General features: G+C 44.2%; 1 protein-coding gene across 2 annotated transcripts in view; it reads left to right on the top strand.

Annotated features, from left to right (window-relative positions):
* Positions 1–22,077, top strand: part of ZCCHC4 (zinc finger CCHC-type containing 4) — a 299,886-nt gene that overhangs the window by 71,277 nt on the left and 206,532 nt on the right. For both annotated transcript variants that reach the window (XM_069202157.1, XM_069202158.1), the window contains one exon: positions 21,304–21,579. In XM_069202157.1, the coding sequence (XP_069058258.1) occupies positions 21,304–21,579 (276 nt within the window). The remainder of the gene's footprint in view (positions 1–21,303; positions 21,580–22,077) is intronic.

Genomic DNA, 22,077 nt, shown 5'->3' with positions numbered 1-22,077 from the left:
GGCTTGAGCGCCAAAGCAAACATGGGGGAGAGAGGGCATCCCTGGCATGTGCCCCTCCTTAAGATGAAGCCACAGGACATCACTCCATTGACTTGCACTCTGGCCATGGGAGACTGATGGAGCTGTTGGATCCAGGCGCAAAACCGTGGTCCAAAGCCCAACCTCGTCAAAGTGGCAGATATATAGTTCCATCAATCAATCATAGTATTTGTAAAGCATGGCTTATCACCCCTGGGGATATCCAGGTGCTCAGGGTAGTCGCAGTGTGCCCGAGCTGCTACTCGAAAAGCCAAGTCTTGAGATTTTTTTCTGAAGTCTAGGAGGGTGTGTGAGGTGCAGAAGTGGAGGGGAGGTATTTCCAGTTCTTGGCTGCTAGGTAGGAGAAGGAGCGCCCTCCGCAGCGGCTGCATGGGATTCTCTGGACATGGGCGAGGGTTGTCGAGTGAAGATCCCTGGTTGGCTGCTGGAAGGAGAGACTGCAGTTGATTAGCTTGGGTCCAGTGTTGTGGAGGGCTTTGTAGGCGATAGGGAGAAGTTTGAATGTGCACTGACAGCCAGTGTAGACCTCTGAGGTGGAGGGTGATGTGGGTTCTTCTAGAAAGGTCTAGGACAAGTTGTGTAGCTGTGTTCTGGATAGTCCAGAGGCAGTGGAGGAGCTGGGTGGGACACAGAGGGCCATTCCATTCAATGGAATCAAACGCCATCTTGGCTTCCAAGGGCATCAGGACAGCATAGTCCGCTGTTGATGGTTCTGTTAGGTGGAGCACTACATAAAAGTTACAAAGCTTAAGTCTGGTGCTCCTATTTGGCATAAAGCTCAACTGGTCGAGGTGAACGATCAAGGTGATAACCCCACGAAGTCTGGTTGCTACGGCCTTTGCCAGTACTTTATCCTCCACGTTCAATAGAGATATTGGCCTATAGGAACTACAGTCTGTTGGTGACTTGCCTTCTTTACGTATGATTATTATAGTTGCAGTCCTTTGATCCTCTGGCAGGCAACCTACTTTGCATGCCTCTTGGAACATAGCAAGCAGAGTTTTTGCTACAATGACAATTGGCTTCTTAAGCATCACCATGGACTCTGTGAGTGCTTCACTGCAATTTCCAGAAAATGCCAGCAATCAAAATAGCACTGGTGCAGGTCATAAACTCTCTATGAGACCTGACCCTGGTAGTGGGTCTGGTGACTTCTACAATCCAGGTGATTTCCTGGGCTTGTTCCATTATAATTTTGTTAGTTATGTGAAAATCATACACTTGAATAATCTGATGGGCAAGAAATTAATTTATTCTCTAGTGGCCAAAATGGAATTCCAGTGGTGGACAGTGGCCAAACTTAGCTTATTCATCAGTCCACTGCGTGATGTTTCTTGGTTCGATGTCTCTCAAAGGAAAAAGTGCTGTTTGTGCTCCGGTATATTGACTGCATAGGAAGATCGAGGTCCAGGTTAGTGGAGTACTGGTCAAGGACTTTTGGCACATCTGCCTCGATCTGGAGATTTACATTACTGCTATCTCCCATGAAAGATTTATGCGACCACAGAGTTCTAGCGATTGTTAGCTAGCCGTAGCACTTTCTCCAGTGATCATACAGCGGGGGCCTTGTTTCAGAGACCTATTTGCTTCAAAACTAAACATCCAGCTGACACTGATTTTATGATGAACTACAGACCCAGAAGCAGCAGCAGTGGACATATTCTTGCAGGGCTGGGGAGCGGGGATGAATTATACCCATCCCGGTGAGAATGCAGAAGGAGAAGATGATTTTGATTACTCCAAAATGGAGCTCTCTAACTTGGTTTCTAGTTCTACTGGAGCTTTCCTGGCTTTTCCTATCCTCTATCCAAGGTTCTGATGCTCCGGACTGGTTCGTAGGGTAGATAAGAGAGTTCACCTGATGATTCAGGTGGATTTCTTGCAATTCAAGAGAAAGCAGATTTCCAAAAATAGTCACAAGTCCTGCCACTTTCAAAGCAAACTGCTTTCTTCATGAAGCAGACATGGGCACCTGTGGGTGTACACAAGATAGTGGTCAGCCTGATACAGCTGGCTCGATAATTAATGTTAATGTTATTTACGAAAGAGTAATCCACAAAACTGTCCATGCTTATGTATGTAATGTTTTCCTCCTGCTGACATCACACAATGAAAGTGAAAGCAGTCAGCGTCATTAGACTCCAACTGCTTTCATTTTGATTGGTAGCTGAGGGCATATCTCAGCCCCCAAACACCAATCATTGAAGGAGAAGCACTGCTAGCAAGGAAAAAATGTCCCCTTTCTAGCGGTACCTCTTACTAGTGGATGTCTGCTTGGGGATAAGCACAGGAGTGTGATCACCAAGAAGGTATTCACCCAGTAGGCACCAGGGACTGCCTTTGAGGGATGCACTGCCCCCTCCACTCCTCACAGGCATAGGCTAGTGGTCCATCCCTTAAAATTTGAAAAACCTTCTTTCTGCCCATCATGGGGAAGATTTAGGAGGGGTGGGGCCAGCCTGTTATGGCTTTGAGCACCGCAACCATCTCTAAAGCCACCACAGTCTTTCTAATGCACAGCCTACAGCTTTCCCATATCCATGGCAAGCAAGATTACATTTTGATTCTTTTGGCTGTAGTTTTGTCGTATGGGTCTACAGAGGGAGTAAATCCCAATTTCCTTTCACTTGTCAAGGTGAACAGCTGCACCATTTAATCTCTGGGTCAGTCGGCAACCAGGAAACCCTAATAACCCTGTGCATTTCTGACTCCTAGAGACCAAGGAGAGTTCAATTTTGCATGGCGGACATGGATCCCACTAGGGTTTCATGCCTGAAATGTCCTGAAAATGTAAAGTATGGGTAAAAAGGCTATTTTCCCTTAATTATGTAACTGAAAGATGTTTCTTCGTGCCAATGACCACCTTCTTTTCCACACTTCTCTTGATTGAAACACTGCCTCTCATGTGGGTGGACGCAACACACACCATTTGAAAGGACCAACACTGTAACCATGTGAAGAGCCCATTTATACCATATAGACATCACAAGTTTTGACAGGGCGCAGCTGTGGAATATAGGCAAACATACACAAGTGGCATACGACTTTTATCCAAAGAAGGGTGGTAAGAATAGGAGGTAGGAATTTTGTGGATCCCCAGAGATTCTAGAACTCTCCCATACAGAAATATCAGGAAAATTCATGATTTTAGACAATGTTTAACATTTACACTGTATTCTGGGTAAGAAAACATGCTGGTAACCCTGCAAGGTGTACTATCCACTAGTATGCAGGGTCTTCAAGTTTAAGAAATGTCTGGGTTTGGAAGATATTCCTGAGTGGCAGCCGAGACCAGCCCCAAATACAACCGCTATCCACATCATCAGAATGCGTCAGTTTTCAATGTAAAATCTTGATGCCTCCCTGTTGCTTTTTACGGCCTTTTCTATCACAGGCAATAAGACCAGCTTCCACAATAGGGTGCCTTTTGTATCAAGATAAGTGTAGAAATGCTGGCTGATAGGAACTGTGACAACCAGCTGCTCATTCTGGAACTTTTTCTTACAGAAATATGAGGAAAATGTGTGATTTTTGCCAAAGTTTAATGTTTGCAGGGCCTTCTGGGTGAGAAAATGTAGTGGGTTCCATGCAGGTCACCTCCATGGACTCCCATGAGTGTCTAATGTTCAGACCTATCTGTGTTTGTTCGGTTTCCTTGAGTGGCTGCCGAGCCAGGGCCCAAATATCACAGCTACCGACATGTTTGAAATGGGTCAGTTTTCAAGATGAAATCTTGATGTCTACTCATAGCATTTTGGGACCTTTCATGCTGCAGGTGATAGGCCTAGCCAAAACATAGAGTACTGTTTTTATCAGCAGAAGTATGGGAACATAGAACAGTAGAACATTTGTTGTCAGTTGAATTTCTCTCCCTTTTTAGCTTCGAAATGGAAGCAAGTGTGCACAACACAAAAGAACGCATTTTGCAAAATGCCATCTGAATCGCATGGAATTATGGGGAACCCCAAATTCGGAGTTGTACAAATGACAACCATTCCTATGCACATGTTTAAGATGCATTGACTTCTTTCATTCCCATTTTCCATTCACTAGATTTTACCATGTAAAAGCATTCAAATCTGCAGCTTAGGTGTATTGCATGTTTTTGGACAACCAAACACTATATTACTTTTGTCAACTGGGCAAAAAAAAAACGTTGAAAACGTTGTCCACTATTTCTTTTTTATTCTACTTGTTTTCATTTACTTTTATTTCAACAATTAGTTTGTTTTTCAAAAATCAAGAGCGAGCAACTAAATGAACCCTTGCCGATTTCTGCATTTTTTTTCTACTTTTCTGATGTGTATAGCTTTCTGACTAGAACGTGGAAGTAGGGTACAAACCATTACAAAATAGGAAAAATGCAAGAACTATGGTAAAATGTGTTTTTTTACAACTCTTCCCGTTCCTGATAGCTGAGAAGAGGCTTATTTGGCACAAGGGGAACGATGCAAGTTTTCTGTGGGGAAAAAAGGTCAAACACTTTTTCCCATTAGTACCAACTGCGTATTAGGGTCTGACTATCAGTAGAACCTAGCAATCATATACGCCATCTTCCCTTGGAGAGAGTCGATAGGCTTGCAATAATACTGAAATTAGCAACAATCCAAGATTAAAGAGGGGTACTTTGTCATCAACCCAAAACTATTTTTTCAGACTCTTTAATAAAAATACACTTCAGAATGATGTACACAGGTGCACATTGTCACTGCTCCGACTATGGACTTCATCCTCATAATTTACACACTTTTACAGATTCTATCTGTCCCTCCCCCACCTTGTGCTTATCCAGACCCGGCCTGGGCATTTTTGCTGATGGTGGTATGTACTGCATGCAGGACATAGCTTATAGCCAGTCACTATGCATAGTAATAGGTAGTACTAGTTGGCATCAGGCAGGCATTGTATGTACTATTTGCAGGTGGCTAAGCCTTTTGTGCGGTGCATACAGTGCATGGCATGCAAGTCATGGTATTCACACATGCCTTTTGTACAGCATCTGCTTGTAACAGTACCATTAAATATATTAATAATTTATGTTTTGTCTGTGTTTGTGGTCGTGAGGTGCTTACACTACAGTGACTGTGTGGAAAATGCCCTGTTAATCTAGAGAGATCCAAATGGCTATGTATGGTGCCTTGATCAGCTGCAGTTCCCCTAGGTTTAGTAAGGACTAAGATACTCCCACAAGGCCCTAACCCAAACATGAGAAAACATTGGTAAATTCCATGTGTGGGGTTGAATGTTCACTATGCACCAACAACATTTTTCATGATGATCTATTTAACCAAATTAGACGTTATATTATAGGTTGGCACACAAATCAATCTCTCTTTTGTATTGGGATCTAGTAGCAATTCTCTGTTCTGATTCCTGGTCCTCGTATTCCCTGTTTGTGTGAACTTCTCTGGATAGTTATGTATCCTTACTTTTTTAGATACATTCTAAGCCTGTGCTCTGAAATCATTAATTTTGCCGCAGTTTCCTCTAACATGCAAAAACTGGCCATATGGGAGGTTTCCTAAGAGGTCCTGGGTGGAAACAGTCAATTCTTAGCAAGTTACTTTTGTCTGTTGGTTTATGATACGTATCTGTGAGTAGGGTTCCCTCTCCAGCACAAATTGCTACAAGCAAAAAAGGTAAGTCTTTCCTTGGTTACTATGGTGTGTGTGAATCTCAAGTTAGTGTTAGTTATTCAATGTAAGGAAAAAGGAGGTGGTGAAATCTATATCCCCGTACATATAACTAGGACATTGTTAATGTGTTGTATGTACCACGTAGGATTTCATTGTACACTCCAAAAACAACTGATTGCGTTTTTAACTTTGCTAAGGGTTACCATAAGAAATAAAAAGCTGCAGAGAATCCTGGGTTACATGCCAGCAGTTTTAACATAGATCCCTCATAAAGCATAACTAAAGAGCAAAGCTGAGAAGAAGTGTTGAGTCCAGCTAGTTACATTAGGTATCATGGATGAGGACCCGAGGATGAAACATTGCCACGATTACTATCCGTGTGTGAGGGTCTTTTTAAAAAAGAGGTTTCTTCCTCCCCCGCCAGCAATGGTTGAATGATAGGGAGGCAAGATTACGAAAATTACAAGTTCTCTCTCTCTTGGTTAGGTCATTCAAAGCAATGGGAAGCGGAGCAAACCGGTGAATCGAACGTCTTGTTTCATCTTTTGGTACTGATTTGACTATAAAGCTACGCCCCACGTGCAAAGTCCTAGTATGTTATGTTATGTGAATTTATATACCGCATAGCTGCCCAAAGGCCTCGCTGCGCTCGAAATTGAAACAGTAGCATTCAAGAGTAATAAATTGGAAGCTAATTGTAATTGTGGTATGTTTTGTGTGCAAAGCCTAGTTGATACCCATGTCATGCTTGCAGTGTCAGTATGTGCTGAAATCCGTTTATATTCCTACGATTAAGATACTGGTTATTGTGAAAGTCAATGCCTTAGCACTGTCCCTACAAGGTTTGTTCTATATTTACCAAAGCTTGATTACGCTCTATGTACTGTAGAAGTATTCAGGGATAGCAATATGTTCTGCATGCATGGTATAGCTTGTTGCCCCACTTGCCTCCAGTACCAGTTTATACTGTTTGACTTGAGGACATGCCCTGTATGTACTATTCACAAGTGACCATGTCCTTGGCTGTAGTTGCAGGGAAGAGGGCACCACATAGGCATGCCCTGTATTGTGTGCATTGGGACTTTAATTTTTTATTAAAGTGTGATACAGCCCTGTACTTAGTTCACAAAGAAACATTCCATATTTTCAAAAGAAGCCACAGTTGAAGGACATTGTTTGCGCCACTCTCATAGTGTTGAAAGGCTACCACCTTCACCAAGAGTTAAACAGCACAAAGGTGGTGGCGACAGCATACCATGTAGTGATCAGTAATAGTGAACAGGTCTTTTTTACCCTGTGTCCCTGGAGCGAGGCCTACAGGTTCTCTTACTGTTCCACTAATGTTTGTTTAACTCACCCTTGGCCTACCTCAGATAGATGTGGTGTGCTGCGCAGCGCAGAATTAGTGACTCTGCGCTGAATGTGTGTGTGCCTGGGAAGGGTACAGTACTGATTTAGAGTTTTACTGAACATTATATGTATGACTGTAGGGAAAACCTTATCGAAGAGATGTAGTGCTGTGCAGTGCATGCACAATGAAAACGTGCTGGGTGTATGTGTGCTCCTCATGAAGTACAAAACATGAAAGGTGAAGTGTTGTTCAGAGCACACTTGATGAGTGTATGTGGGTGTGCTTGCAAATAGCGCACCCTGGTACAATACAGAAAAGCTGCAGTACTTTACAGTGTGCACAGATTGAATGTGTGTCTGTAATAGCATAATGCATGAAGGTGCTGGGCAATAAGTGTGCTGTAAATGTACTCATAATGCAAGTGTGCTTGCAATGGTACATTGTATTTGGGAAGCCCAAGCCTGTCAGGTGAAGACGTGAGGAGTAGAAGAATCCTCACAGACAAATTTGTGTATTGCTGCATTCCTGTGAGCTGGGTGGGATGCACACAGGAGGAAGGTAGTAAGAGACTCCTCCTTTACACTTCAAAAAGGTGCCCTTTGATTAAGTGATAGATCACAGGGAAGGGGCCTGGACACATCTCAGGAAGCAGATGCGGCTGATAAGGGAATCATAAAGAGTGGAGCTGGTAACCCAGGATTAATCTTTTGATGCACATATCACTGTGACTTACATACAGGTGTAAATTCTGGTCACTCCCATGAATTATGTTGTGCACAATCAGCTTCTGAGTTGTGCATGCTGTGACAGATCTCTTTCTTGAAGGAAAATGAAAAGGAGAAGTACCCACTTTAAAAGAAGCAGAACACTAACATGCAACTTCAAAGACACAGACCTTAAATTACATTGGGTGTCTGGAGAAGGACTATAAGAAGGGGAAGTTGGGTCCCCAAAGACTTGTCATTGGCCAAGCAGTCAGACAGGATGTATGAACAGGGAAGCTCTACAAGACATACTGAGGGCAGTGGCCCTAATCTTCCTATTGGGTTAGGGGACATCACCCAGGACACCCGGTTCACCTGCCCTAGAGCCTGGAGCACCAGCACCTGCCTGCTTACCAATACCAGTGTGCCCTGTGAAGAAGAAGAGAGCTTTGGAGGGAGCGAGGCCCAGTGAGGATCCCCACTGAGAGGATTCCCTTAGCGAGGTGTGAGGGGAGGGAACAGCTGTGCACCGACTGGGTCATACCCTGTGTGCAGGAGTGATCCAGCGCCCCTCCCCCCCCATATGTCAGGAGAGGGCCGCTGTGACCTGAGCCTTGTGGTGAGACCTGTGCAGGAAGCATCAGGGCTGCATGGCCTCATTGCAGCGACCCCGTATGCCAAAAGGAGCCCCCGTTCAAATATTTGTTTTCAAAATACTGAGACTTGTGTCCGCCTTAATCAGCAACCCTGTATGCTAGGAGGGGATGGTGTGGTGAGTGCAAGCACACCGAACTCCATATACTGCTTCCAACTTTGCCACAAGTTTGGCTCAGAAGATTGTGGCTGTGACCTGTGGGTCAAGCCCACACACCAAAACCTGCACCTAAACTGATTTCCCCAAGGACCGTGAAGGATGCCGCTGGAGACTTTGCAGTCTTGCTAAGCTCCAGTTGAGAGCTGAAGGTAAAGTCCCCCCCCCACCTCCCACCCCCACTCCCCCACCACCCTCCCCAAGAGGGGAGAAGTGACTTACCTGTTTTTTGCAGAGCAGGAGTGGCTTCAATTGCTGGGACAAGCCGGCATCATTTCTGGAGGGAGCGAGCCAGAGACTGCTGGGTGCCGCTGTCATGGGTACCACTAGCATCCCAACATCATCTAACAGGATCAGGACTTGTGAGCGCCTGCGGAGAGGGCACTTCCTGCACCTCTGAAAATGTCCAGACTACTGGAGCGGCGAAGACTGTCACGTTGGCTCTCATTGTACCAATGAGGCTGCTGGATTTGGGCAGCAGAATCACCAGACTTGTGGGGAACTGAGTTAGATCCCACACTATGTGGCCTAATCAGTTTTCAGCCAGTCAACAGCATCTCACCTATGCTCAGGAGCATGGCAGATTTTTGCCAACCGGGGGCATGTCTTTGTGACTTCTCAGGGAAATCTGGCTGGATCAGATCTCATTCTTTTCTCTCAGTTACATTCGTCTTGCACGTTCAAAGACAAGCAGGGAATGGTTCAAATAAGATGTTTTGAATCAACTGGTCCTAGATAAAAAAAAATAAAAAATGAACAGCAATAATTATAATGCTGAGCATTAATAGAAGCAAAATGGTGACAAGAAAAGTCCCACCATACTGTCACTATGCAAGATGTGTGATTCCTACTTAGGCCACTATGTTCTATGTTAGAGCACAGAAGGAGAAGCCCTAAGGAAGACACCATCCCCCCATACCGGAGTATGACAGTAGTGAAGGAGCCTGTCATCTATAGAGACACCTTCCCCATGTAGGTAAGGGAACCGGCAGTCTCAGCAAGCAGCTGTAGTGAAGTCGGACAGCATGCAGTAGCGGTTATCTGGCTGAAACCTCGCTCTAACATGCAGGGGACAGAGAGATGTTTTTATTATAAAACAGCTTGTGTTCTGAGAAAGTGTCCCTGTGTAAAAATAAATATGTTTCTGTGAAATGTTAGAGATGCAGTGTACCACTTGTGCCACAATCCTATCTTGTCTCAGCCTTGAAGAAAGCACAGAGTGAAAGAATGTCGTGCTCAGAAATGCAAATGCTTTCCTAAGCAAAGGACAGTAAGATAAAAGAAAATAAAACATCACCACAAAGGTGATCATTTCTAAAAAAATGAAATAAAATAGAACAGTACTAGGTTAAAGGGCACAGACACCAGGCCTAGCTGCTAAAATAACGTGCCCACAAACATCACTAAAATGATTTCACGACAAGACTAGAATTGAACCTGTAGTGGCTCGTGCGACTCACCATAGACACTTCTGGCTAATTCCCAAATGGGCAAAGTAGGACTCTTGAGTACCACCTATTAGTGAGCATTTCCTGGATGTGGCCACCAGTCAATTGAGAATATCCCCAACCAAATTTTAACGAAGACGGTGTGACGGGAATTTTCCTGACAGCTACTAGAGCCTCGACTCTTGTATTGATTGTATTGATGCTCATGAATGTCGTTATTCCTTTGAATGTGTAATGGTAAAAAAATACTTTTTTTCCTTCTAGAAGTAAGTATTTGGCTAAACATTGATTTATTGTTAGTACGGTGTGCACTTTGAGTTATGAGTTGTGTTCATTCACCTGTATCTACACTTCCACCCCGATGTAGCCTTTGACTGCTCGTCCACAGGTACCACTGAGAATGCAGAAGGGTTACTTGGCTCAGTTGCTCAGGGTCCATAGTAGGTCGAGCCCTGGAACATCTGGAGTAAAAGTTCTCAAACACATTTGGGCCCAGAATCCCCACCGTGCCCCTTGGTCCGCTGAAAGGGGTTCTGACAGGGGCCAAACAGAATATAGCGACAGGGCATGTCCAGTATTTTCTGCACATAAGGTATTGCCTTTGTTCCTTGTTAGTTGCCTTGTGTATTGTACGTACAGGTCACAGCAAAAGGCCATGCAATGTGTGAACAATGCCCACTGTGGCTGTAATATGTTTGTAATCCTGCTGAGACAGCCTCACTTTCATTCTATTATCTCATAGTTTTAATTATTTTTAATTTGCCAGCAATTAACATTTCTTCTTCTTTTTCTTGACTTCCCCCTGGTTGGGGCAGAGTCAGGTGTCCCTTCCTGTTGGCATGGCTCTGTCTGTGTGGGCTATAAAATGGCAGCCCCAGTGTGACTCACCTTTGTCCCTGCACTCCCTGCAGCCTGTGAATCACATGTCTTATGTGTGAAGGAACTGGGTTGCCTGTCCCTTCTGGACCCTTTCTTTATGTTAGCTCACTTTCTTTTAAACTCTTAGGGCTGGATTTAGATCTTGGCGGATGGGGTTACTCAAACTTGACGGATATCCCGTCTGCCGTATTACAATTCAATTATATCCTATGGAAATTGTAATATGGCAGACAGAATAACTGTTACATTTGTGAGAGAGTAACCTGTCTGCCAAGATCTAAATCAGGCCCTTAGTTCCTTGTATTTCTGTTGAGGTTGCCTGGCCTCAATCTTATTCTGCTCTGTCCTTATTTTAGTTCTTTTTAATTTGCCACTAACTTTTATTTTGCCCACTTCTTGCATGGAATTTGTCTGGTTGAATGGCGGAGTCAGGGGTCCCTTTATGTTTGCAAGGCTTTGCCTGTGTGACCAATAAAATGGGGGACACTCCAAGGCAAAGGCAAGGCCATCTGTGCCTTTCCACAACCAGCAATGGACAGTAACTTTCAAGTGACAAAAACTCAGTGTGCGGAAATTTGGTGCTTTGCACAAAGTGTTTCATTTCAGGTCCGATATTTAGAAATTGCTTTTGTGTTATACGGAACATATTACATACTGTATACAGCTATTTTCTGAAGGTTATGATACAGTTGAGCAAGGGCTTCATATCTGATGAATTTCATGTGTACCCCATGGGCCTTATATACCAATTACTCCGTTTTTAGCTCAGTATTCCTTGCTCCTGGTACATCTGTCCGATGGCATGCTTATTTCTATTTGCTACCAAACAGTCCACATCTGGTAACATTCGCCTAATTACTAGGGTGCCCATGTTATCCAATGTCCCCAATAGGACTATCTTGGAGTCTAGGTCTGAGAATGTGCCTCCAATCTCCTCCAAGGCCCTGTTGACTTTAAGCCAGCATGCTGAATAGCAGGACAGCCCCATGCTATGCAAAAAATGTGCCGGGATGGTTTTACAACACAGGCAGTTGGGATTGCTTACTTTACCCATGCGACATAGCCTAGAGTGGCGTTATTGTATTGGTACAGATATTTAAATTGAATGAGACAAAGGCGCATGGATATAGCCAGTAATCTGGGGACCATTTGTGCTTTTGTGCATTCATCATTATCAATGACACGCACATCCACTTCCCAAGTTGCCCTGAGTTGTATCAATGGATCAGGCTAATTTATTGTTATCGATTTCTATAGTCTTGCGATACCTCCCCTGCTCCGCCTGTCTTTAATGAGTTTAGCTTCCAGTGAGTTGCACTCTGGGGCCTCCGCTAGTCTGTCGCAATATGTGCCTAGGGCATGGTGCAGCAGTATGTAGCAGTATAATTGTGATTTGTGCAGTTAGAATTCTGTGACTAAGGGCCTCATTTAGATCTTGGCAGTGTTACCACCAAGCTGTGTCCACGGCGGACCAGAAAAGAGCGTGAACGCAACTGGATTCTGCCCGCCGTATTTAGATGTTAAAGCTCGGCAAGTGGATTGACTGGCGACAGATTGCTGATGGAGGGAGATGGCGGCTGCAGGAAAGTGCCACTGTTGCCATGGTTAGCCTCCCCTCCTTTTTACCTAGTGTTGATGCCAACTTTGATTGAAAGTGCGCTGGGACCCTGCTAACCAGGCCCCAGCACCAGTGTTCTTTCCCTAAAACTGTACCTTTGTTTCCACAATTGGCACAGCCCTGGCACACAGTTAAGTCCCTTGTAAAAGGTACCCATGGTACCAAGGGCCCTGTGGCCAGGGAAGGTCTCTAAAGGCTGCAGCATGTATTATGCCACCCTAGGGGACCCCTCACTCCACACATGCATATTGCCTGGCAGCTTGTGTGTGCTGGTGGGGAGAAAAAGACCAATTCGACATGGCACCCCTCTCAGGGTGCCATGCTCACAAACCACTGACTGTGGCATAAGTAAGTCACCCCTCTAGCAGGCCTTACAGCCCTAAGGCAGGGTGCACTATACCATGGGTGAGGGCATAGCTGCATGAGCAATATGCCCCTACAGTGTGTAAGACCATTGTTAGACATTGTGAGTGCAGTGCAGCAATATTGAGTATATGGTATGGGAGTCTGTCATTACGAACTCCACAGCACCATAATTGCTTCACTTAATACTGGGAAGTTTGGAATCAAACTTCTCAGCACAATAAACCCACACGGATGTCAGTGTGGGATTTATTGAAAAATGCACACAGAGGGCCTCCTAGAGATGTCCCCTGTATGCTAGGCCAACTGCTAGTGTAGGACCGACCAGTCTGTGCCAGCCTGCCACTTTTAGACGAGTTTCTGACCATATGGGGTGAGTGCCTTTGTGCACTCTGTGGTCAGAACCAAAGCTTGTCCTGGGTGGTGGTGCTTCATACCTCCCCCTGCAGGAACTGTAACACCTGGCGGTGAGCCTCAAAGGCTCAAGCCTCAGGTTACAGTGCCCCAGGGCACCCCAGCTACTGGAGATTCTTGCCCCCCAGACAAAGCCCCACTTTTGGCGGCAAGTCCGGTGGGAAAATTAGGCAAAGCAGGGAGCTCCATAGGAGCCCACGTTATTTTTGCTCAACTTTTACCTCTGCCCCCGACCGGCCCCGTGTTGCTGGTGGTGAGTGTTTGGGGTTAAGTTGAACCCCAACCGATGGACTTCCTAAAACCCGGAGACTGAGGCTGTAAGTGTTGTACTTACCTGTAAACAGATCTAACTTTTCTTCCCCCCAGGAACTGATTGAATATTGCAGTGCCCATTTTTAAAATTTTGGCTTTTTGCCAATAATTCAAAAACTGTCTTACTTACCTATTTCAAACAAAGTATTGTTGATATCTAAAAAATAAAAAAATAAAAGTATATTTTTTCAATATAAAAACCATTGGTCTGGAGTTAAGTCATTGAGTGTGTGCTTCTATTTCCTGTGTGTACAACAAATGCTTTGCACTACCCTCTGATAAGCCTAACTGCTCGACCACACTACCACAAAGAGAGCATTAATATTATCTACCTTAGCCTCTGTTAAGCCCCTGGGGAACCCCTGGACTCTGTGCACACTATATCTTACTTTGATATAGTATATACAGAGCCAGCGGCAAAGGCTGTAGAAGACAGATAAGTGACACACACACACTGTCTTTTAGCCGACACACCATATACACACAATAACCCATTACCATTCCAACACAACCCCTACATACTGAAAACACACATTGACATACATCCATGACACCTCATACACACACCATTTGCACTGCACCCACCTACAACACCCACAACAACTACACATTTAGCTACAGAAACACACTCATTCACAAATCAACAACACTCCGCTGAATGTGTCACATGGCAACACAACATACACAACAACATTGGTCTCACATGAAAGTGACACACATACAGATGCAACCACACCACCCATTCCACCTCAAACAGCCAATCTACACACATATATGCACAGTCTCACATACACAACAGATAGCACGAACCTACCCGTACAGGTCCCCTTTCAATGCACACACATGGGCACTGTTGTCCAATGTGCGTGTACTGTCATTGTGGTGCCAGCATTCATTTTGCAGTGAATGATGACACCCCAATAACAGTTGTGTCATCAATATGTGTGCAATATGTGTGTTGTGTCAGTGTGTCCCCAGCCATGTGTGACACCATTGTGTACCCCACATATGCATGTCACAGCAATTTAAAAAAAATGACTGTGACATGTATATGCCTGCAGTGGTGCCTACCTCCTGTGTAGTGCCCACCCAACTTACTGTGGCAATGCAGCATCCCTACCTTTGAGTCTGGCGACATGGGATCGTATTTTCTCCTTGGGTCAGTGGCTGCAGTGACCTCAGGAGTTGTCAAGTCGAAGACAGGTGGAATGGGGAAAAAAGTGAGTTTTCACCCTTTTTACCGCTAATCCGCCAACTCGGACATGGAGGTCAGAATGCCATTTTTCTCTTGGTTGAGAGGCACATCCAAATGTGCACTGCAGAAAGGCCGCTGTCGATGCGGGCCGTGTTTCTTGGTAGAGACGGTGGTTCGAATGCAGGCTTTCGCCTATGGGATCGCCAACATCTAAATTCGGCGGGCGCACTGTCACGGTGGCAGATGTGGTTTTAGTCGAAAGGTCGACGGCGGGACCGTTACAGCAAGGAAGTAAATTATGCCCTGAATCATACTGCCCTGCCAGATGTCCTCCAATGTTGAAATACAAATCAGATTCCTCTGTGAAACACCTGGATTCGCACTATTTGTGCTAACCATGTGCCCTGCCAGAGCGGAGTTGTTCCAGTTAGCCTGCTGGGCCATTCAATAGGTTTTAACGAGGCTTGCCAACAAAGAATAGGAAATCTGGCTACTGGAGGTAGGGAACAAGAGGAGACCATGGCATTGTGCAAATTCTGAAATCATGCGCGTCTACTACATCCGATTCCAGTCTGTTGAGAGGGCCTCCTCTATCTCTGTAGAGCCAGTATTTATTAGCAACATTTGGAAAGCCCAGTAATACAACTGAACATCTACCCATCTCAGCCCTACATCATAAGGTGATCAGCGACTTTACACATATGAAATGCAAAGCTTTATGCACCTATGCATAAGTAATAATTGAGGCCTGTAGGTCTGAGAAAAAGGTGGATGACAAGACAAAGGGTCATAGGAAATGGGGGAGGTACTCCATACCCAGCCATTGAGAGGTACGGAGGCCCAATTTCGAGATCTTGTTTAACTTTTGTAAGTAGTGAAGTAATGTTTAAACACAAGTGTCTCTGTTGGGAATCGGTAATTATCATGCAAGATAACAGAAGCTGTCTACGGCGACATGGAATTTAGTTCCTATATGTCCTACATATTGATTTCCACAGAAATTTAATGTATGATGGGATTATTTCTTTCAGCTAATGACAGGGAATGGTATCCATGTAGTGTTTGATAGTACGAGGAAAATTCAGCCGTGATGTCCATTGTTGTCCTGACCGTGCCTCCTGTCTTTAGTGCGAAATTCAGAGATTAGTCTACCAATACTATCTTTATGCTAACAACAATATGACAGTTTCCATGCGTTATCCCCCATCTCATTAACTCTCCCTTGGGAATAGAACCACCCCTAGGCGAGCGGTATCTAAGATCTTTTTACTGAAGGGTTATCCTGGCTGAGTCCAGATATCGCTCATAGCGCACATGTGTTCTAGGTTAGTGCTATCTCTTTCTAAATGCAGCAACTCACCTTGTTTGTCTCCACTTTCCCATTTGATTGGGACATAACTTCACCCAATGTGACTTTTTTAAAAGCTTCCCATAGTTTTGTAGGAGAGGGATCAGAGTCTTCAATTAAAACCAAATTATTCTGTTTGTCACTGAGCTAATCACTAGAGGAGCCACCAGGGATTAAGACGCAGGGGTCCCTTTTCCCCGCCCACAGTGTTACAAATAGTTAACTTTATAGGGGACCCTTCAGGAGTGTGCAATCTCACTGACATCTAAGTAGTCAATACTAGAGGAGTTGCAGTGTGAGGGAGAGTAGTAGGTAAAATGCCTGTCTTCTTGATGCTGAAAATACCATGTGCCAATAAGTCCAAGTGCTTCAGCCCATCTGTAGAGCAGGACTGATTTGGTCTTAGTAGAATCGGAATTGGTGTCGTACTGGGAATTCATCATGGTGCTGAAATCTCCATCAACTACTGGTGATCCCGTTGGAGATCCTGCTAGAAGCTGTGAAAGAGCATCGAGTGTCGAAGCTAACAAGGATGGGCAGATGAAGACGCTGATAACGGTCCAGACACGGCCCTCTAGAAGTCCTGTGCTCATTATATATCTGCCTTGTGGGTCAGTAGATACCTTTTTTATTGTTATGGGACTTTTCCTTGCACACAATAGCACCCCCCCGGGAGCTCCGAGTGTATCCTGCATGGTACACACAAGAGTAGTTATGCTTACCAAGGAAGGTACAATTCCTGCCCATCAAATATGTCTCTTGGAGCATTACTACAATAGGTTGGTGTTTCTCTTGGAACACAGCACGACAGCCTCTCTCTTAAACTCATCATTGACCCCATAGATGTTCCTTGATATTACTTGATACCCTCTCTGAGATTCGAAGTCGAGTCTGTAGCCATTTAAAACGTAACCCCTCACTGTCTGACATCCTCCCGGTCTGTAAAATAGTCAATTCCTGGGTCTGTACCCTTTGACCTTCAGAAACTGGATACTGCCCTAACCCAGGACCGGAAGTGCGTGATCTAGATACTATCGTAGACAGTAAGCTCAATTGCCGGGCCCCGATTTCCAAAGTAATCAGCGCATACATCCAATTCAGCTGTTGAGGAGTATAATAACATTTATGTCCTTCTCTCTTAAGATTGTAGTGGAATATGTATTTGAAGCTAGATGTAATTTCACCTTTTTATGGCTGCCCTAGAAGGAGATAAACGGACTCCAAAGAAATTAGATTTTGTCTCACAACATCTTAAAAATCTACTTTGGCTACAAATTAAGAAATAAACTATCTGTAAGTCTAGCATTATCACTCAAAGAAGCTTCTGTGGCAAAGCACCTTCCTTCCGCTCCACTAAGTAAAAAAACATAAGTCCTCAACCACACCGCTCAGATCCAGCAACAAAGGTGTCCTAGTCATTGCACCCTTCAAATACACTATATAAGGACCCAACTCTTTCAGAGTTCAGGTAGCCTTGCTGTGGAACTCACTGCCAACCGAAATTTAAGCCATACTTGATGTGCTCAAATTCAAGAAAAGCAGTGAAAACTTGGCTTCATACCAATGAATTTTTGTGGGCTGCATTAAGTTTGCACCAAGATCGCACTATGACTCCACCTGATTGGCAATGCCAGGAGAGTCCTTATTGAGAGTAATAGCCACGTTGAGTAGAAAATACCCAAATTTCAAAACTGTGTCTATATTCACTACAGAGGGTTTGCCTGTAGACTGTGCCCAGTGCAAGCCCTCAACTCAGTTTGCAGTAAATAAAATGGTGGGTGAAAAAGGTTTGACACAAATGAAGGAAACGTAGTCTATCATTTATTTACTTTCCAAAATGGTCTTATTTGGAAAGGCAATCAAAAATATTGTGTTTATATGTTACGTTTGTGTTGGAAATGGCCCTTTTTGCAGGGTCGTCCCCAGTCTTTTTGCCTCTTTCCTCCTATTTTTTCTGACCTGTTTTTGTTGGCTTTAGGACTTTGGGCACTTTACCACTTCTAACCAGTGCTAAAGTGCATATACTCTCTGTGTAAAATGTACTGTTTATGGTTTATCCATGATTGGCATATTTGATTTACTGGTAAATCCCTAGTAAAGTGCACTAGAGGTGCCCCGGGCCTGTAAATCAAATGCTACTAGTGGGCCTGCAGCACTGGTTGTGCCACCCACATTAGTAGCCCTGTAAACATGGCTCAGGCCTGCCACTGCAGTGTCTGTGTGTGCAGTTTTAAACTGCTGAATCGACTTGGCAAGTGTACCCACTTGTCAGGCCTAAACCTTTCCTTCTACTACATGTCAGGCACCCCTAAGGGAGGCCCTAGATAGCCCCAGTGGCAAGGTGCAGTGTATGTTTAAGGTATGACATATACTAGTGTGTTTTATATGTCCGAACATTGAAATACTGCCAAATTCGGTTTTCATAGTGCAAGGCCTATCTCTCTCATAGGTTAACATGGGGGCTGCCTTTAAATATCCTTAAAGTGCAGATTCCATTTGAGAGCAGATAAAAAGTTGGAGTTTAGGGTCTCTGAGCTCACAATTTAAAAATACATCTTTTAGTGAAGTTGGTTTTTAAATTGTCTGTTTGAAAATGCCACTTTTAGAAAGTAGGCTTTTTCTTGCTTATACCATTCTGTGACTCTGCCTGTTTGTGGATTGTCTGTCTGGGTCAGTTTGACAGTTGGGCTGTTTTGCACCTCTCTAGACAGTGATACAAAAGGGGGCGGGGTGTTGCCTGCATATGCTGATGAGCCATCTAAGCTAGGGAGGAGTGATCACTCACAACTGAAAGGACTGCCTGCCCTCACACAATGCAGTCTCCAACCCCCCGGTGTGCGTCTAGGCCTGGCCTGGGCAAGGAAGGATCTTGCAAACACTTGAGACTTTGCTTCGAAGTTTGCCAACTTTAAAGGCAGAACTGGGTATAAGAAGAAGACCCAAAACCCCAGACTTTTAGAATCTTTCTGGAACCAAGAGGATCCTCTGCCCAGAAGAAGAGCTGCAGAACTGAAGGAGGAGTACTGTCCCTTTGCTGTGTTGTTTGCTGGACTGGCCTTCAGTTGCTGCTTCTGCCTGAAAAGAGTGCAAAGGGTGAACTTCGCTGTGTGTCTTGCTTGAGAAAATTCTCCAGGGGCTTGGAGTAGAGCTTGCCTCCTGTTGGAAGTCTCAGGGACACCAAAGACTTCAGTTTCCTCGAACTGCAGCACTGGGAACTGTGTACTTTGTGCTGTCCAAGAGGAGAAACCACTGACGCCATCAACGCTGGTACACCTGACTTCATCAGCCTGGAGTTCGATCCACAACGAGTGTGACCTCAAGGGCCTGACGACTCCTGCACCGACTCCGGAACCGACACCGCGACATCAGCGACGCCGCTCTCTGGAGCTCACCACGAGGATCACGACACCCTGCAATTCCAAGGTACTGTTTGCGGATCTCCTCGACACCGTAGCTGACCCGCAACCCGCGGCCAGCCTGAACTGTTGGTTTTGTTGATCACGACGCCCCGGGTGGAGCTATCGACTTCAAGGAACTGTATTTTTGAGTAAATCTTGCAGAATTCATATTTCTATTACTGTATGTTGGATTTTTATCATATTTGGTCTTGTCTTATATAGATAAGTATTGGCCATTTTTCTAAAACTGGTGTGGTGTCCGTTTGTTTTGTTTTCACTTATTACTGTGTGTTATGTGCAATGCTTTACACATTGCTTCTGAGATAAGCTGGACTGCTTGTGCCAAGCTACCAAGGGGGTGAGCAGGGTTTATCTGAGCGGGTATCTCCCTTATCATGACTAGAGTGAGGGTCCCTACTTGGACAGGGTGCAAACCGACTGCCAACTAGAGACCTCATTTCTAACAGTTTGCATTTTAAAAATAAGAAAAGCATATTTGAAAGATATTTTTCATTAGGGATATGATTAAGACTTAGCTTTGGGGAGGGGTTCAGGAAAAGGTTCTGTGGAATGGTATGGGTTAAGGTTGGGGTTAGTTTTAGGTAAGGGGTGAGATGAGTGTTAAGGTAAGTTATGGGGATCAGAGTGAGGTTTAGTTTGGTTACCATAAATTAACTGATGTGATATTTCCAGGAAATCAATGAATATAATATATATGCTGTTTTAAATAAAGCCAGTACATTTGTGACTATAGTACCGAACTATTATGTACCTTAATGAAGATTTTACAGTGACTTTTTATATCTATAGTTCGCTATATTTATTAAAGATAACTTTAGTAAAGATTTGGTTAGTGTTGAATTGTAGCGATGCCATAATGGCTACAACGCAAAACCTAAAACATCTCCTCTATCCCCTCTATGGTGTGTGAAATGTCGAGTACATTAGTCAGTAACAGTGTGTGCTTCATTATGTGAGAGTTTGAATGATTAAGTATATATTGGGCCGGGGAATACCTTACTTGGCAATCACCTCAAAGACGCAATCCATTCATTTGTTTATGTCCTGCTTACGTACCATCCTACGTGATTAAAAGGCCATCCAATGAGACTATAAGATCTGCTGTCTCTTATTGTATCAGCAGGTTACTCTTCATCAGCCGTCTTCACAAGGTCACCTCCTGCAAGACAGTTTCAGAACGTGAACAGAAAGTACGCTGACACCAACTAAAGAGTAGATTTTCAGCTCATTTGCGGAGGCTCCAAATTACTATAAAAGCCATAACAAATCTTGCTTCCTTCACAAGGCTTGGAGACGACTTAATGAACCTTTAATGTGTGTAGTTTGGCGGGTAAAAAATACTGGTCATACCACGATAAACTCTAAGCCCCGACCCTCCACTGGCCCTCAGTTGGCTTTTCAGTCAGTGACTGACACAGCGACTTGCTCCCTGTCCATGGATCCGCCCTCCTACGTCACTCTTCAGACAGTAATGAGTTTAAAGACCCGCCTCCATCAGACCCCCACATCCTCTCACACGTTTCCCAGGTTGGCAAATCTGGGGTAGAATTTTAGGTTCCTTATTGAATGATATTGTTCCACTTCCTATTTCACTTATTTTTTCTCTTACAATATTAGTAAAGTATTAGGTTATATACTGTGGATTATCGTGGTGAAAGTTGTTTACATCAGTGCCTTAACTAGTAATTTTTCAAACTATTTGTAGTTTTGAGGTGCCAAATCTGTTATTAATTTATCCATTTTTTTACTTTGGATTTTTTCCTCAGGTACCGAAACTATATTCAGTTGCCATTACCAAAGCGTAGATTTTGCCAGGAGTGCCAGCAGCTGTTGTTACTGGAGGAATGGCCTGAGCACGCTGACCATCAGGTGCAGGCCGATATCTCCATTGCACAGCTGAGGAGACCCAGCCAGATGCTGTATGCACTGGCGAATAAGAAATCAAATGCACAGTATTTGTTTGCCGACCGAAGTTGTCAATTCCTTTTGGATGTTGTCGCTGCCCTGGGATTCACAAGAGTTCTCTGTGTTGGCACCCCAAGGTAATAAGTACCACTATTTTATGTTTTTTTTTTGTTTTTTTGTTATCTCCATGTGTGTTTTACAAATTACAGGTAGGTCCTTATAGACAAAGAGAAATGGTGTGTTAGAGCGACTGACCAATAGATGTAATCAGCAACTCCTGTCTCGAGGTGGCTTCCTTGGCCTCTGTGAATATTAAAATACCTGATAATAGTGTAGATATTCCCAAAACTGAAAAGCGATTTTAAAAGCCAGCGTTGCTGAAAAGATCCTGGTGCTAGATCCAAGAGAATGTTTGGGCAACAGCTGTAAACCTTTAGTATAGCACAAAGTAGCATATGAAATATCATACTGAATGTCCATATTGGAATTGATTCCGAAGCTGAACCTTTTTCAAGTGTTAGAACATTAGTGAGTCCTCTGCTTGCAAAGAGAGATGGTTGGAAGTGCCGTTGGTGTAAAACTGCTGTCCAGTGCCGTAGGCCCAGCTCGTGTCAGCCTGCCCTATGCTTGCAGCA

Source organism: Pleurodeles waltl, chromosome 1_2, assembly GCF_031143425.1.
Source record: "Pleurodeles waltl isolate 20211129_DDA chromosome 1_2, aPleWal1.hap1.20221129, whole genome shotgun sequence".
Classification (NCBI taxonomy): domain Eukaryota; kingdom Metazoa; phylum Chordata; class Amphibia; order Caudata; family Salamandridae; genus Pleurodeles; species Pleurodeles waltl.
This window is presented reverse-complemented; position numbering and strand designations above follow the sequence as displayed.